Genomic DNA, 16,407 nt, shown 5'->3' on the forward strand with positions numbered 1-16,407 from the left:
CGTACCTGGTTTCACTGCGCACAGCTCCACCCTGGACTTGATCCAGATTCTAGTTCCGTTACGAAACAGCCATTGGGTTGATTCTTTTCCAGGACTCCAGAATACTGCATCAGCGGTGAGGTTGGCCACCGTACACAGCCCGCCCCCCGGACACGTCACTCCATCCTGGGACACGTTGACCCCCTTGACCCTCTCACTGCCGGTCAGATTCCATGACAGCGGGCCCTGCATTCGGGGGTACAGAAGGCGTCCGGTCGTTTGCTCCCAGGAGAGTTGGACCATGGCACCAAGGTCAAGGAAGAGGATGACCAAGCAGCCGACACCACCACCGTACCGGACTTCGATAACGGCCATGGCGTCTTGATCCGTTGCCGGCCCGTCCCACAAACAACTCCCACCACGTCATCCACACCGGCTGTAATGAACACAGTTAGTTCCTACAATTGAAAGGCACAGATTAGTTTTCACGTAAATAACACATTTTTCTTCTCCTTCAAATAAGACGCTCACTGTAGCGTCGTCTCCTTGTGCAATTATCTCAGCAGCCCGGGGGGGCCCTGAGTTTTGTTTTACCCAAACCTTAGCTCCGGCCCTGTCGGTTGAGCCAAAGCCCCCTGAGCCTCGTCCAGATCTTATCACTGGTTTAGGAATTTCCTGAACTGTTGTCATATTGCACGGTTTTATTACCAACTGGGCGATTTTACTGCCCTTTCAGGTGCAAGGTCATTCCAGCCAGTGTGTCCATTTCAATTATCCATTCTGCGATGGATGTAACCACCACTTCATATTTCCGAATTGGCATGTGTCCAATTTTCAAAGGCAAAGTTACTGCCTTTCCATTTATAATTTGCCCCCCTATTCCTTGTAACGGGACTAGGGTGCCCTTCATTTTGTAGGGATTTCCTTGAATCAACGAGGCTTCCGCCCCTGTGTCAACCAGTGCCAAAACACACTGAACCGAATTATTCCAATAAATTGCTAGCTTTACATGGGGTCGAATATCACCGACACTCCATCGTTCTGACAATTTTGACTGGCTGGCAACAAAGGCTTGACCTTCATCCTATCCTAAGAGATCAAAGACTTGAGACCTCGTGCCTTTGTTTTTTCCTCTCTCTTTCTTTCCTTTTCGAACGGCTGCAACATACCTTTCATCCTCACTGCTGCTTTCCAAACATTCCTCTCTGTTCCCCTCCACGGGAGGGGCAGAGGGCACAGCTGGTTTCATCATATCTTTAAGCAGTCCTGCCAATTCTGCAAGTTCAGAACGACCGGATCGTTCTTCAAAGCGCAAACAATTAACTTTAAGTCCTCTTTGTCTGCACCTGGCCATCAAAAACTCGTTTGATTGTCCATCAATCTCCGAATGAGGGACTCCCGCGTCTATTAACGCTCTCCACATAGCGCGTCTGTCCCCCTGATCCAGCCCAATTGCATCTGCACCTTCCTCGTACAGACGTCTGATCCATGAGTCAGTGGGCTCCCCACCACGCTGTTTATATTTGGTGGAAATTTGTGTGATTTCGTCCTGTGAATAATCTTCCTTAGTTACAGTTACTCGCGGTGCGGGTTGAGGAAACTCCTGTCTCCGCACAATGGGGTTTCCTTCAGCGTCCACTACGACAACCCCATTAGCATCCCGCTCGACATCCACAATAGGCAATACCACATTTTGCTCTTCACGCCTGTGTGCTATCGGTTTTATTTGCAAATGTGATAATTTTGGATAGAGGGACTGCCCGGTGGCAGGGGCTGTTACTTCAACGTCACCATCCCCCCATATATCTCCTTCCCAGCCCTCCGGCTCCCATTCGCCCGCAAGATCTCTCGTAAACGCCCGTATTTGTTGCGTTTCAACGCGGCGATCAGTTTTCCGCTGGTTAGCTCGTGCTTTCTTGGAAATATGCACAATTGTTTTTTCCAACACAGAATTTAATCTAGATATTTCCTTCTCTAGTTCTTCGATCTTATTGTTCTGCATTAGAATTTCTTGATCTTTACGCGCACCAGCGAGGAGAGCAGCGTCTAACGCCTTTTTCTTCTCCCGCCATGCTTCTGCACAAATCCACATCATCTTCCGCACACCCCCCAAAGGCGCTCTTTTACAGACCACCACCTGAGTCAGTAAATCCTTAACTGACGTCGGGCTGGCCCCCACTGGCATGTTAACCCACGGACCAGGGCGTCCCCCATTCCGCGTCAACAATTTCCCAATTTCTCTAAACTCATGACTGTCCCACCCCGGCACTCCCGAGACGCAGTCAACAAACCCCCCTTCGGGTCCTCTAAACTCACGACTGTCCCACCCCGGCACTCCCGAGACGCAGTCAGCACGACTGTCCCACCCCGGCACTCCCGAGACGCAGTCAGCACGACTGTCCCACCCCGGCACTCCCGAGACGCAGTCAGCACGACTGTCCCACCCCGGCACTCCCGAGACGCAGTCAGCAAACCCCCCTTCGGGTCCTCTAAACTCACGACTGTCCCACCCCGGCACTCCCGAGACGCAGTCAGCAAAACCCCCCTCGGGTTCATCCAAAGTTTTACTCTTACTCAAACAACAAGCCATGTCCAAGTCGCAGTTTTCCCGAGATCCTGCCGACAACGCCATAAATGTTTTGAAACAATTTCTGATACTGCTTATGATCAATTACAGCATCAATAAGAGTGACTAGTAGCGAGACTGATGCCCAATAGCCAGGCTACAATGGGTTAAGCTGTCTGTTATGTCCAATCAGACAAGCGTGAGCCCTTGAGTAGGCACTGCTTACAATCAATTACAGTATCAAATAATATAATAGTCACAACTCATGATCAATTGCTATGACTTATTATTAACTTCAGGATCGCGGATCGTCGGCGACTTACATGGACAACAAACACTTCACTGCGTTAAACAAGCGGCACATTTTATTTAACCCACAGTATAAAGTGTACAAGCAAGCAAGCAAGCAACAATTGTATTTCAGCTCATAGATTACATGCAATACATAAATCTCATTACCGTGTGCTGGAAGGACGGAGAGCCCCGGCGTCCTCAGTAATGCGAGCAAAAAATACGATGCTGGGCGTCCGCGCGTAAAACCCTCAGCCGACTCTACTTTCGTTTTGCCTTCGTCACATTCTTATAGCCAATATTTCATCCCAACCCCTCCCGTTCGAGTGCGCTTTGATGGTTCGCATGGCCCTTCGCACAACTTTGGCCTCTGCCAATCCTCACTCCCTTTTCGTTATCGACTGTACCTTTTCACATGAGTCAGACATTCCTGGTGCTTAGGCCCTGTACGAATTCTTTCCAATTATTCCCGTTCTCATAACACGTAGATACAACCTGTGCAAATTCTCATAACACATAGATGTAGCCTGTGCAAATTCTCATAACACATAGATGCAGCCTGTGCAAATTCTCACAACACATAAACACAGACATCTACTAACGCGTGTATATAGGTATAAAATGGTTATTATGCAGCATTTATGTGGTAAAACAACATTAATAAACCATATTTCACTTCAAGCTGTTAAGTAACAATTATTTTAATAAGCGATACATCTATTATTTTTGTAAATCATTGATGAAGTCAATTTTGAGAAAATTCTATCGTATTTTCCATTTTTTAAAATTGAGATGACAGAAAATGTACAAACCTATATTAAGTTACTTGTTTGTACCATAACAAACGCAGTGTTACAGAAAGCGTGAGGGAATGCGACAACTTCACAAAGGCTGATCTCTAGTTGGCTGCTGACTGGAAAGACCAATTATTATTCGGCATATGCCGATAACTTTCCAAGAATATCGGACAATCACGATCAGTGTCCAATTGATCGGAGGACCGCTAATTTAAACAATGCTCTTCATCTTGCACTTCATATTTTGACATCACAAAACCAAGATAAGTCCATGTAATAAGTGAATAGGACTTTGCCATGGCAAGGTTTCAAATTTCTCAGAAGGAAGTGGCCACTGAGCTTAGATGGTCACCTGCGATAGTGACATAGAGAAATTGGAAGTCACAGACAAGTACTTTATTCAAGCGGACGCCCTCTGAAATGTTCATGGATCAAACACCTGTTGTTAATTTTGCCATGTAGCCACTAGTTAGCCAACAGTGGCTTGTGCACAAAGTGTTGAATTGTACTGTTGGACATTCAAAACTATCAAAACTAAAAGTTCAAATTAAGGTCGCCTACAAAAGCCCAAGAGAAATTTATGTCAATCCAGTCTGACGTGCTGACTTCAAGGCCGACGTGACTGTTGCCCACGATGGCCGATGTCGGATTGGTGTGTAGAGGCCTTAATATCGTCTAAAAGGACACTTGGACTGGCTGATCATTTGCACTTATATAGTTTTCATGTAAGAACTCCATCAGCACTAAGATTCCCCACCCGAAAAGTATGGATGACTGAAAGTGCCAAAATTAAATAACAAATCGAATTGATGCAAAATCCCAATGATTATATGTAAAATACATATATATAATTATTCATGAATTTAATTTAATCATTTTTTGGTCCCGCATTGCAGTGTTTCATTAATTCATTTTATCTGTCATACTCACCCATCAAAGTTTGGTGGGCAGGTCCTAACACCTGATTGGTTGGGCTGCTCATCAAGTCAAGGCAAATCAATTGCGGAGTAATGGATTGATGCCTACGGAGTGTTTGCGAAAATACTCTGATACACTGAATGACGCTATTCCCCTCTACATTGGTTTGAAATCTCAAGCAAAACAACTAAATACAAGCTTGGACTGCTCAATCAAGGGAGCTCATGAAAGTCCTCCGTCATTGTAGCCGCCATGTTTGCAACCACTTCACATCAAAGCAACGGCTGAGACAAGATTTGAGTTTGTCAGTGTTTGGCCCCGCCCACTAACTTTGACGAGTCAGTTTGACAGATAAAATTATGTCATGAAATACTGCAATGTGGGACCATGAAATAATTAAATACAGCAATAATTAATTAAATACAGAAACAATTAATTAAACACAGAAATAATTGTATATTTTTAAAAATATAATCAGTGATAATTTAATTGATAACACATTTATTTATTTAATTCCAGATTAAATTTATAAATGAAACATGTAATTAATTAATAACAATTTTAATTAAACTTTTTGTGGTGTATTTATTTATTTTATTTTGGCACTTTCAGTCCTCCATAGAAAAGAATCTGTAGTGATTTAAAGGCTTTTTCGATGAGAGTTATGACAAAATGTCACGCCCCCTTTTGGAGTTTGGCTTGTTATCTTTTCGTTATCTTTTCAGTCTCAGCTGTCAACGTCACAGCGGGGAGGCAAGTATTGGAATATTTCTTGGTTGTTTCACTGAAGGTCAACAACAAATGAAGTTCCCTTTCATGCCTATTTTTTTTGTCAGTATGGTTCACTAATAATCAGTATAATATACAATTAATATTAATGTGATTTAACGACATTACATGCTGTTGTTTTTTGTTGTTGTTATTTAGGAGGGACGTGGACGATTTAAGCCAATTGCAGAGTGAGTTCAGGGATCAAATCAAAGCACTGAGACAATGGCTGATGTGCATGGAAATGAGGCTGCACCCCTTTAATCTCAGGGTCAGTTTTTGTTTGTCTTCTTATTGTTCTCCCTGCACTCCTCTCTGCCACCCTTCTCTTCTGCCCTCCCTCATCCCATTTTCATCTTTGCCAGCACCAGCGACATAGCCAGAACATTTTCAGTGGAGAGGCCAAGGTGATGAAACATCCCACTGAGTGGTGGCCAAACGCACACATGTGCACATGCATGCTCGTAACAGGGGCTATGACAAGTCTTTGGGTAATTCTAAATAAATGCTTGATGCGAAATTTTTAAAGCCTCAAATTCCCACTTATTTACATGTACACTGTGAAAAAGAACACCAGTAACAAGCCGCCAATACGATGAGAAGACCAACTTCAAAATGACCATACCTTACCAAATAATATATGGACATCAATGCCTTGGCATGGTTTTATTTTGAAGTTGTGTGTCTTTGTGTAACAGCTGACTTGTGTCGTCTTCAGACGATATTTGGAGCTTTTATAGCAGTTTAAATTTAAGTATAAAATATTGATTATCTAAAAATGTTGGTCGTTCATTATTAAGTGGAAATGTTTCTTTTTTTCTTTATGTATAGTATAGTTTTTTTTTCTCTCACGCAAAGAATATATTTTTCATCAAAATGCTCAATTATTTGATAGAATTTTAGGTAGGATATCTGAATAACAAAATATTCAATGAATTCAGCCCCACTCATAACCGTCTCTGTAACTGTAAAGTCATTGTTCATCATACATTCCACAGACAAGATTTCATCAATTGTCCCAGATGAAAAACATTTTTTTTGCACGCCACGATTAGCCATTCATTTAAATCATGTATAAAAAGTATAATGAAACCAAAATATCTTAATTCTCCATACTTCTAAAGATTTTGTTTTACTTTCCTGCTTGTCTTATCAATATCTTGGGCAAGATGTGTAATATGAAGTATATGTGCATTTTATTTCATAAAACCATGACCGAGTAGTTTGATGAAGAATGACTATCACATGTATCAACATTTTATCCATGATATAAATTCTATAAATTATTTTTATCCCTTCAAAATAATAAAAGACAACACAATACAACAAGGGAAAAGTTTTTTTTGTTCTTGTTTTTTAAATTTTTTCAAATTATTAAAAATGAAACACAAGGAAATCACATGTACATCAATATTCCCAGTTTTTGCCACAAAGATCAAATTTGATCTTAAGTCCATCATATTTCCACGAATCGTGCATTTAGTGGTTACTTGAACCTGGAGTCCATCTGTGTTCAATTCAGTTCATTGTATTCGGTTTGGAAAGGCACTCACCTTTTTATGTAAGGTTCCACTGCTGACAGTGCATGTCAGAACACAAATCAAGTATGAAGTCAAAGCAGCTGCAGCTGTTGTGAAATGCGCTTTACAAGTAAAGTATTGTAAAGGAATTATCTGTAGACCTCCAAGACAGTCTTGTCCTGAGGCACAGGTCTGGGGAAGGGCAAATAAAAAAAAGGCAATGCTTTGAAGGGTCCGGAGCAAGATGGGGAAAAAAAAGACTTGTTTTCTGACTTCACTTCGAGGTCACTTCTGAGTCCTTTTTTGAGCAATATTATTGTCCATGTGATGTCGCAGTTTTTTTTTATTTGTAATAAATTTACATAAAGAATTTTGAGGAAAACAATTATTTGTAAACTGTATCAAAACAAAATGGGGAAAAATACTGTAAACGAGATGGTTGTCTGTCTTTCTGACTTCAGCCAAGGATGCCCTGAACCAAAAATGGATGGATAATTTCTTTTCTTCTGTCTTTCCAAAGTTACTGTGATGGAAATTTAAATTTGTACTCCTGCAGGGAAACCTCTTAAGACCACAGGGGGCAGAGGTGTGGGGAAATCAGGCTTTATGTGCTTGGTCTGGGCATCCAGGCTACACAAGTGTTTGTCACTGGAGGCCCTCTGCTCACATGACTGAACACACTGAAAGGCATTAAATTCTGTGGGGATGACAAGCAAAGGGCGCAGCATAAAAAAAAAAAAAGAAAGGAAGGAGGATCATTGCAGTAAATGTGCTCACATCCCACTGTTTTATTGATCACAACTGTCACGTCAATGTTTATATCAAGTAGTTTTATTGTGCCACATGGAAAGACAGACACTGTAGCAGAAAAACCCCCAAAAGTGATTAACATAAAGTAATTCATCAAAGGTATTTATAATAGTTAATTATATATTTTTTAAATATGGAAAAAAGGTACAAAACTATTGATTCATTTTATTTGGGGTTTGTGTCTCGCAAAAAAAAAATTGTCTGAAGTGAATTGTTCTAATTATATAATTAGTAATATATGAGTGTCGAGAGACATTCAGGGTTTGCAATTCTTCGAATTCTGAAAGAGTTCGACATATAAGTGAGAAAGAATAATATAAGAAATAGAGAAGAAAAGTCTTCATTTTGCGTGATTAAATCATGTCATGTAATGTCACATCTGCATATTTCTAAATAAACTATCTGGCTTAAACGTTTTGGGTGGCAACTTAGTATCTCCAAAAAGACTGTGTTAAATATGCAGCTGGCCCCATAATGTCTTTGTCATCCTACATCCGGTTAAAGACCTTTGTAATGGTAATGTTGTTCATCAGCTGCTCTGCTAATTTATTTATTTTTTTTGTACATTTTGACTTAGGTCCATTGGGACTCGTTAGTTATCAGCCTGAATGAGGAATCCGGATACAGACCTTTGTATATTACTCAAGAGGTGGCCGACTGGTTAGCACGATGGCCACACAGTGAGACATTGCAGAGGTCATGGGTTCCGGCTCCGGACGGAATATTTTATATATATATATATATATATATATATATATATATATATATATATATATATGTATATATATATATATATATATATATATATATATATATATGCCCTTAACAGCAACGTGGGTCCCCTTTCACCCGGGTGGGATGAGGTGGGATAGATTATCTCCACAAAGGAAAAATGCTCACTAAGCAGGCATTGCAGCATTATCCAAAGTTGCGATCACAACTATTAACACAAATTCCAGAAAATCCAGTGTAATCGCACTTAACCACAACTTTTTCCACAGCAACTTTCAACTTCATTTAAAAAACATGCAAATTTCTCATCTCTTTTTCTGTTATCTCGTCTGAAAGGACTTTCCACGGTTCCACAGGAAATGGTAGCGTTAGCCCAACTCATGAATAAGAAACTTCAAATCATATCCTCTTTTAGAGGATAGTGAAGAAGTTGCGGAGAATTATGCCTCACTCCATTATAAACCGAAAAATCGAAGAAAAAGAAGTCAGCTGAAAAACGCACTGAAAGCACTGAAAAACCGAAGCACTTACCAACTAAAATCCCGACATAGGACTTTGGAAAGTGGGGGTAAATTATTTTGTTCGAAATGCAATTTAAGAATAGAATATAAAAAGAAAGTCCATCAACAAGAATTTCACGAGTTCTAAACACGTGAAAATGCAGTCGACCCGCAAGAAAAAGCAGCATTGAAGATCCACATTGAGAAAAAACCTGTTGCTATCATATTTGATGAAACTCCAGAAATAACTAACAAACAAATAGCTAGTAACTCCAAAGTGTTGTTTATGCTCGGAATCCACTAGATGACAACCATGACTATAAAGAACTAATATAGTCTATTGAGCTTTATGGACATTTAAATCAGTTGCTGCCATGCCGTTAAACGAATTTCAGGGTAGACTTGAGAGAAGTCTACCATTGAGTAACATTTGATTAGCAGACAGCGTGGATAGTCTTTGCAATTAGACACAGTTTGTGACCATTTGGTGAGTCTTGGCTGGGAAATGTACACTTAAAATACTGGTAATGTTGGGAAGTTGCAGGAGGAAGAACTATAATGAATGGGGGTCAACACATATCGCATACATAGTTTGGGCAAGTCCTTCTGAAACAAAGTGGCAGAAACCAGAGCAATCATACTGTCATTCGTTGTTGTGGGACTTGAGCGACTGCCGCCCTAACCAATTGTCTGTTACTATGTTAAAGCTTGACTAATTTAAGACAACGGGACGACTTCTCAAGTTTCCCAAATGGGATCAATAAATCTTCCAAATTCAGATTCAACATGGCTCATTGAAACAGGCTTTGTTGTTTTTCTTTTTCTTAAATTGGGCACACATATGCAAACCTTCGTAAATTATGGTGGTGGTAAAATGTTACCTCACTAAATTTGGTCAAAAACACTTAAACAGTGTAGCTAGCTCGTTGTGCTTAGGTCATCATCCACACCGCTTAACCCTTTCAGGGTCGTGGGAGGGTGCGGGAGCCTATCCCAGCTGACTACGGGCGAAAGGCGCACTACACCCTGAACAGGTCACCAGCCAGTCACAGGGCAGACATAGACATCGTCACCGAGTGGGAACCGACCCCACGCTGCCTGCACACAACTCAGGCCGATGTACCACGACACTATCAGCGACTCTCCCATTGTGCTTAGGTCCAAAACCAGTCGTCCACCAGGCTGCCCTTAGTACATCTGAAATTGTAAGGATTAATATTGTTGCTGCATCGCTTAAGAAATGCCAACATCTGTTGACCAATAATTTCATGTACAGTCACCTTGGAGGACAGTCTGCAAAGCGGCTCCATTGTAAGCGCACGGCCCCAGAAAGGTTTAATGGAAAAGCGACGACTTGGGGGCCATGCAATGCTGAACCGCTGTGCAACCATCAATCTTGGATTTTAATTTAGATTATCTGTAATGGTTTGACATATACATTTTCACTACGGGGTACGCCCTGGACTGGTTGCCAGCCAATCGCAGGGCAAACAAAGATGAACAACTGTCCGCGCTCACAAACACACCTAGGGGCAATTTAAGGTGTCCAAGCAACCTATCAAGCATGTTTTTGGAATGTGGGAGGAAACCGGAGTACCATGAGAAAACCCACGCAGGCACAGGGAGAACATGCAAACAGGAAGGCCGGAGCCCAGGATCAAACCCTGCACCTCTGAATTGTGGTATAGAAATACACATGTATCATCAGTTCATATTGTATATTTTGTATTTTCTTTGCCTAAGAGTGGTCTTCTTGTCGTCAGAGAAAAGGGGTTTCTTTCCCTGGAAGATGCTAAACATTACTTTACCATTGCCCCCCCTCCACCACCCATTACACAGCATGACAAATATATTGTATTCCATAGAATCTTGAATATTTCATACATAGCATATCATGTTCTTTGGCCCTGGCTGTAAAACAATCAAACAAAGAGCCTATGATATGGTTGACCCCCAAGTGACTTGAACCTCATCCAAACCATGACTGTAATTTCCAATATCCAGGCAGCCCGACACGGTCCAGGAAACCCAAATGGGAAGTACCATAGCCTTTCATTCAGTTTTCTTTGAAGCAACTACTTTGGTGATAAATGAGTGTGCATGAAAAGGGCTTCGGGTTTGACCTGAAGAATGAACCCCCGTTATTATGTCTCATGAACAGGGTTAATTACGATGTTCTGGAAAGGACTGATTGAGGTCTTATTTAATTGAATTTAAAGCAAGCAGCATAATCACGAATGCAGAGAAGTGGTCAAACTAATTTATTTTCTTTTACCGGTATTTTCTAATGGATATATGATCAGGCTCAAGTATTTCATTAAAAAAGCTGAATACTTAAAATCATAAGGTGACCTAAAGAAACAGTTCTGTACATCATTTGCAGCCAAATTGTCCATGACATGCAATGCCCCTGCTCGAATCACACTTGTTCGGCGTGTTTGCGGTTTGTGAGGAACTCTTCTTTAGCTCTACTTGAATAACATCACACCACAGGGGTCGTTCATGCCTTTTCACTCTCATTGGCCCATGTGTGAGACACAGTGACTTGACTTTTTTTTTGTCCACTTCAGTATTTTGTATAAATTCCAAAAAGTAGAAACAGGAAAAGTAATTAAAATTTATTAAAAAAAAAGACAAAACATGTAATCCCATTATTTATATAACAAGTTTAAAAAATGTTTGAATTGTTTTAAACTGAATGTTAAGTTGGCTTTAACAAACTATCATTCAACTCATTGACCTTGTGGATTAAGTCGGAAAAAAAGTGAATGAGCATGCGTGTCTGTTAATTGGAATTGCTAAACGGGAGTGTGGGTGTGTGCATCTGTTGGTTGGATCAGTTGATTTGGTTCATTATTTGGCTGGCTGGAGAAATACAGAGGCAACAAAATAAAGAGGGCACAATTTAGGGCATACAAACTTTCGGGAAGTGACTCGTGTGTACACTTCTTGCGTGCTTATAAACAAAAGAGACCTCAATTACATATTTTTACAGTAAGAATGTTAATCTTTCATTTCTAATTGAAATAAATTCACCCTCTGGTTTGCTCACAACATCTAATAATGTTAACATCAATTGTTGCAGTAAAATTGCATTGGTAGTTCACACATATGTCTATCTATCTATCTATTATCTATCGGTACATATATATATATATTTATATATATATATATATTTTTTTTTTTAAATATATGTATATATATATATTTATATATATATATATATATATATATATATATAAGTCCTGTCAAGTAAGTGATAAATTTTTTTAACTAATTAATCGCAAGAAATTCCATAATTAATCATGATTCATCACATTTTTCTACTATTTTTTGCAAAGCTTATAACTGATATTTACTTGAATAATATCTTGGAATTGATGCAAAATCACCAAATATGAAGTATTTTTAATTCAAAGACTGTTCTAACAGCTTTCTTGGATTTTTGAATACGATCTAAATCTTTGCAGACATTTATTTTCGAAACATTTCTCAAAACTGCCCACAAGCGCCACACTCCAGCAGTATTGGTTTGCAAGGCACAGTGGTAACTTAAACACAGTGTTTTGTTCTGAGATGTGCTAAAGACAGCTAATATGGCAAAATATTTGCAAAGTATGCCAATTATTTTTTAAGTAAATCAAACTGAATTAACTGAGTTAAAATATTTAACTGAGTTAAAATTTTTGGGATTAATCACCTGAGTTAATGCTTTAATTTTGACAGCCCTAATATATATATATATATATATATATATATATATATATATATATATATATATATATATATATATATATATATATATATATATTATATATATTATATATAATATATATAATATATATATATATTATATATATATATTTATATTATATATATATATTTATATATATATATATATAATATATGTATATATATATATGATATATATATATATATCATATATATATATATATATATATGTATATATATAATGTATATATATAATGTATATATATAATGTAATCATTTCACAATGTCACTTCCTTTGCTTTTCTTTGCCAACTAAAGACCATATTTAAGTTATTGGGTACTATGGTAGGTTCTCTGTTGCTGACGATTGATGAAAAGTAATCTGAGATGTTTCACCGTAATTAGTAGCCTTTCTTGCTCCGGAGGAGACTGCTGAACTGACTGAATGGAGAATGAGCAATGCAAGGGGGTTGGTATGTTGTATGAGTGGGTGGGTAACAGAGTGGGTGTGGGTCTCTTCTTTTGTAGCCTGCACTTCTCTCGCTTGCCACCAAAAGGGGGAATGGGCTAAGGCAGCTGTCACTTAACATATGAATGTTTTGAGGGCGGCCTTTAGAAAAATATTTTTTTTTCTTGCCCCCACCCACTCAAGACGCTGCAGCGTGGAGTTTTTAAGCTGCCTTCAGACCCAGAGGATGGGCTTTATCGGGTGAAATGAGGTCGGGTGTGAGGGGAAAACCAAAGGAAAGGTAAATGGGGACACTTTACCATCTCGCTGCCTGGTACAAGAGAAACCTGAGCAGCATCATAGCTGGTGAGAATGACATCGCCTTGTTTAAATGGATCCGTCAGATTCTGACCCCCCATGTATAAGCTGCTCTTGGCAGAGAACTGTGGGAGTTCAACTGAGTCGTTGGAATACATTGTCTCCATCTGGGTGCACTATCCCATCAGTGGCGTTAACAAGGAAGGAATTCCTCTATCACAGCTCCCACAACAAAGAAGAAAGGGAGAGGAGCAGAGCCGGTGGGAGGAGAAGTGAGCTGAGGGGAGGGGTGCACTGTGAGTGGAAAGGAGGAGGACATTGTTTCCCTGTGACTGTGGGTAACGGAAAAGCATGAGTTATCAGGACATGTGCATGCTCGTGTTTAGAAAGTCTGTTTGTAGGTGAGCATGTGTAAATGAGTTGCAGTGATTGAGCGTGTATTCAAGAGGGCATGGATGTGTTTGTGTGCACAGCCTTCAGTTTGGGATGTTGGAACTGGGAGGCCACTCAAAGGATGCTCAGACAAAGCTTTTTTTCTTTACTCTTTGAATGCTGAATGGAGACTGGCTGGATTCCTTTACTCATGCTGTTGGTCCCTGGTATAGGGTAAGTGTGGTTCACGTAATCTCAAACTGCCAAAACTCGCAGTATTAGACTCAAATTTGTGTTTGGATATTGCAGGCCAGTGCTTGGACTCGGAATCCACATTGTTAAGAAAAACTTGGGACTGCGTTTTGGCTATAAATCAATAAACTGCTTTCACTTTGGACAGATTGCATTTTTCCTACAAAAAAATCATTTCTTTCTAGTTGGGCCTTAACCAGTCGTGATTAACATTTGAACATTTTTGATTCATTTAGGAATTGGTCTAAGGATAACTTTAGACTTTTCTTTTCAATGAATCTTGGAAGTAAATGCATTGCTCTATATCAGGGTTGCCCAAGGTGGTCCTCGTCAGCCCCTATCTAACCTGTATACATGTCGCCCTTCTCCAAATAACCTGATTCAAATGATCACCTTATCAGCGAGCTCTGAGAAGCCTAATTATGATTCTGATCATTTGAATCAGGTGTGAATAGGGAGAAAACTAAAACTGTCTGGATAGGGCATCCCAATGACCCCTGCTCTAGATGCACGTTCAGGCATCACTACTATGATTACTATTTTAATACCTCACTGAACAGCGTGTGTTAAAACGACATAGCGCTTTATTGCGGTGATTGATGATTATTACTCTGCTGCTAATTACAAATCCCCCCCAAAAGTGTATGTATATATATATATATATATATATATATATATATATATATAAATGTATGAAATGATGAAATCTAATGTTAAGCACACATCATTATTATAAATCAATTTATTATTTTATGAATTGGTTTGTTTTGATAATTTGATTGCAATTAACATTACATTATTTTACTTATACCAAAGGATCATATTTTGTATTTCATGTATTAAACTGAGTGCATTGATTTAATAACTGTTGAGAGCACAGAGCCATCTGGTTTAAATTTTAAGGAGAGCTCTAACCAGGTTAAGTGATGAAATGGTGAGGTCATTGCAAGATTAACTAAATGGATCGGTAGTATTTTGGCTGTCAGGTCACAGACAGTGACACAGACATCGTTGCATATCATATGCAAGGGCAAGGGATTTTTAGGGTGCCTTGATTATTATGGACTGTCAGTCAGGACGATGAAAGGCAACATTGTATATAACTTGACTTCACACAATGTGTTACAGATCTTATAAAAGAAAAAAAACTCATATTCTTGGGAATAGAATGACTTTTTCCTTTATCACTCTACATTGATATACCTGCTTGTATAGCTTTATGAGTTGTTTTCCAAGATCACTGTAGAGCCAAACTGATAGCACACCCTTGCTCTTGAATTGAACATGTTAGGCCAGCTAGTCTGTGCCCCACTGGTGGGCAGTGATGTGAGCTAACTGGGTAATCATTGATCTCGATGTTGGGGCTTTGTCTGGGACCACTCTCTGATCTGACTTAGTACTCCCTTGTGGGTTTCTTGACAGCATCAACTGCCTGGTGAGACATACGGTACATGAGATGGAATCACTAATGCACATGAAGGCATCATATTTAGACTACTCTCATTTAGTTAAAAGCCATGCCTTCTAGAATGTAAGTGGTTTCAAATTTATGAGAAAAATGATATTCAAATTCAATGTCGTAATAAATGATTCCTTATTTCCCATTGCGAGAGATTCTTTGCAACCCAAAAGCTATTAAACGCATACATACCAAATCAAAGTATGAACCACTGCCAAACAGTTAATTTTCCCATTGCGAGAGATTCTTTGCAACCCAAAAGCTATTAAACGCATACATACCAAATCAAAGTATGAACCACTGCCAAACAGTTAATTTTCCCATTGCGAGAGATTCTTTGCAACCCAAAAGCTATTAAACGCATACATACCAAATCAAAGTATGAACCAATGCCAAACAGTTAATTCACATATCTTTTTGATTCACCAACCATCAATTTGTTGATGCGACGACCACATTACAGACCCACTTTGGTCAGCAAGTTAAGGTGATCTTGAGAGTTCTGAATTGGGACAGCCTTGGAGAAAGGACCCTCTTGCAAGGGACCTTTCCTGTGGTTACCTGATGGACTCACCTTAGCTCCTCTAGTCTACAGCAACAGAAATGCATTCACTTCTAACCACTCTCAAATACAATGAAGGCATAGCATCGGGGAAGAAACAAACAGCAGTTTGGTCCTCTTGTAATTACATAAACAACTGGGTCAAAAATATGTTGATGCTGTTGAGAATAGTTCGACAACAATTTTAACAGAAGTGGGTCCTTTGGACTTGGCTGAGTGAATGGAGTTGGATCATCGCCACTGGTTAGTCATGCCGACAGTGGGATCCTTGACAAGCCTGTCACATAGATTCGTAAGCCCAGAATATTTGAGCTGTGAGACAGAGCGGGTGTATATGGTCTAAATGAAAACAAAGGCACAGCAAATATCAGAGCCAAGTGTCT

General features: G+C 39.6%; 1 protein-coding gene across 4 annotated transcripts in view; it reads left to right on the forward strand.

Moving 5' to 3' along the window:
• Positions 1-5,423: 5,423 nt before the first annotated feature.
• Positions 5,424-16,407, forward strand: part of macf1b (microtubule actin crosslinking factor 1b) — a 36,233-nt gene continuing 25,249 nt past the window's right edge. For 3 of the 4 annotated variants that reach the window (XM_088305784.1, XM_088305785.1, XM_088305786.1), the window contains exon 1: positions 13,351-13,985. Coding sequence is in view for 2 of the 4 variants with exons in the window: in XM_088305786.1 (XP_088161912.1) it covers positions 13,929-13,985 (57 nt within the window). In the remaining 2 variants the exon portion in view is untranslated. Of the gene's footprint in view, positions 5,591-13,350; positions 13,986-16,407 lie in introns of those variants that run through there. The other variant, XM_088305787.1, reaches the window with a different exon arrangement.

This window comes from Idiotropiscis lumnitzeri, chromosome 10 (assembly GCF_059441095.1).
Source record: "Idiotropiscis lumnitzeri isolate Australia: NSW breed Sydney's pygmy pipehorse chromosome 10, RoL_Ilum_1.0, whole genome shotgun sequence".
Lineage (NCBI taxonomy): Eukaryota > Metazoa > Chordata > Actinopteri > Syngnathiformes > Syngnathidae > Idiotropiscis > Idiotropiscis lumnitzeri.